Source organism: Priapulus caudatus, unplaced genomic scaffold, assembly GCF_000485595.1.
Source record: "Priapulus caudatus unplaced genomic scaffold, Priapulus_caudatus-5.0.1 Scaffold335, whole genome shotgun sequence".
NCBI lineage: Eukaryota > Metazoa > Priapulida > Priapulimorpha > Priapulimorphida > Priapulidae > Priapulus > Priapulus caudatus.
The window spans coordinates 267,638-270,119 of record NW_014577396.1 but is presented as its reverse complement, the minus strand read 5'-3'; the positions used below and the strand labels follow the sequence as shown (position 1 = coordinate 270,119).

General features: G+C 50.4%; 1 protein-coding gene across 1 annotated transcript in view; it reads left to right on the top strand.

The window, feature by feature from the left end:
- LOC106809190 (serine/threonine-protein kinase WNK1-like) overlaps positions 1-2,482 on the top strand; it is a gene marked incomplete at its 5' end in the record, with an annotated part of 29,477 nt that overhangs the window by 6,491 nt on the left and 20,504 nt on the right. Inside the window, 2 exon segments of the mRNA XM_014812184.1 lie at positions 303-391; positions 2,019-2,247. Coding sequence (XP_014667670.1) covers positions 303-391; positions 2,019-2,247 — 318 coding nt within the window.

Genomic DNA, 2,482 nt, shown 5'->3' with positions numbered 1-2,482 from the left:
CGCTGTCAGCTTATATCATAGATGTATAGCTTCTTACATCCGAGATGCAGGATTCGTATCGCGCCTAAGTAATGCCCCCCCGAGAGCGGCTTCTTCTATTGCATCATCGGTGTGTTTCGTAAAGTTTGTCACGCGGTGCGCGGCGACGTTGTTTGAATGTTTGCTTGTTGTTGGTAATGCCTACTTACCATCTACTTACCATCTGCTTACCATCTACTTACCATCCACTTACCATTTACTTACCATCTACTTGCCTACTTACCTACTACCATCTCGTGGGGTGTTTTTTGTGGTTGTTGCAGGGAGTCAAACCACTCAGTATGGACAAGCTAGAGAATGCAGAAATCAAAGATATTGTAAAAAAGTGTGTCAAGACGAATAGGGCTGAGAGGTAGGTACACACACACGGAGATATGTACGCACGCATGCACGCGCGCGCACGCACACACACACGTACGCTCGCACGTATGCACGCACGCACGCACGCACGCGCGCGCGGGCACACACACGTACGCTCGCACGCATGCACGCACGCACTGATTCACACGCACAGGTACACTCATGCACGCGCACACGCACGCGCCACGCTGACGCACAAACACACAAACACATACGCACTCTCACACACACGAACACGCACTCTCACACACGCGAACACGCACGCACACGTGCATACACGCGCACACACGTGACGCGCAGAAAAATTGACGACGGCAGACGATCGAAAACATCGGATAGGGTTATGTGGAAACAGGAAATAGTGGAGGGGACTTCTATTTTTACACGTATTTTGCCCCAGATTCCCCACTCTAGCATTACGTATATGTCGAGTGCACCAGATATTATAGTTAACCTAGGAAGAGAGGAGACAGACACAAGCTGCTGCTGCTGCAGCATTTTCCGCGCGTGCGCGTGTGTGTGTGTGTGTGTGTGTGTGCGCGTGTTTGTGTGTGTGCTGTGGCGGGCTTTAATAAAAACAAACGTGTGCGCGTAAGTTCAATCTCGCTGTTTGTTATTTTATGGAGGTATAACGTACGAACAGGCTGTCGGGAGGAAGTCTCTCCTGTAGGGCAATTAGGGTTAGGGATGAAGGGAAGATGAGTGATGGGGTTAAAAATGGGAACATGGTGTGAAACGGGATATTGCTAGGAAGCTGATGAGGGATAGTGGACAGGTTAGGGTTAGGGATGAGGGATAGTGGACAGGTTAGGGTTAGGGATGAGGGATAGTGGACAGGTTAGGGTTAGGGATGAGGGATAGTGGACAGGTTAGGGTTAGGGATGAGGGATAGTGGACAGGTTAGGGTTAGGGATGAGGGATAGTGGACAGGTTAGGGTTAGGGATGAGGGATGTACGAGTAATGGGGTTAAAAATGAGGGAAATGGTGTGAAACGGGATATTGCTGGGAAGGGGTGAGGGATAGTGGACAGGTGGGTTATGGTTAGGGATGACGGATGTACGAGTGATGGGGTTAAAAAATGGGATAACGGTGCAAAACAGGTATCGGGCTAGGAAGATGTTAAGAAACACATTTGTTGGACGAGTGCTCAATGAGTCTATTCATAAGTAGGAGTTAGTGTTAGAGTTTGGGATTAGAGGACAATGAAGGGCGAAGTATGTATGATCGTGATGGGCTATTCGTGAGTCGTCTGCTCTCTAAGAGTTAGTGTTAGGGTTAGAGATGGGAAAATGATGTGGAGGAGGGGTTAGGTACCGTTAGGCTACGAATTATCCATAAGCCTGCTCCGTAGGACCCAACGTTAGGGTTAGGAATGAGAAGCTAATGAGAAAGGATGGGTTACTCCTGGAGTTATCTGTTTTCTCCCGTAATTAGTAATTAGTAATTAGTAAATTATTTAATGAAAGTAAATTTTAGTTCATACGAATCCATACGAACCCGTCCATGGGCATTTTTTCCGAAAGATGAAAATATTTTCCCCCCAACTAAGTATATATAATGCGTCCCCGCTCTCTCGCGCACGCTCACCCGACCGGCTTCCCTTCTCTTCCGCTTCCAGGCCCAAGGTCAAAGACCTGCTCATGCACGAGTTCTTTCTCGAAGACGCCGGCTTCAAGGTCGAGCTCGTCGACCCGGACGCGGTTGCCGCGGGCGACGGATGCGAGATCCAGATGCGGCTGCGAGTCGTCGACCCGAAGAAGCGCAAGGACAAGCACAAGGAGAACGAAGCCATCCAGTTCGACTTTGACTTCACGAAGGACCAGGCGGAGGAGATCGCCATGGAGATGGTGAGTGCTGAGAAGGGGGAGGAGGGGGGATGAGGAGGAGGAGGAGGAGGAGGTGGTGGAGGAAATCGCCATGGAGATGGTGAGTACTGCTTCTGCTGCGGGGGAGGAGAGGGAGGAGGGAGGTTGGGTGTGGGATAACTGCTCTCTGTGTCTGTCTGCCTGTATTTCGGTCCATCTCTCTGTGTCTTTGTCTCTCGCTCTCTCTCGCGCGCGCGCTCTCTCTCTCGCCCTCTCT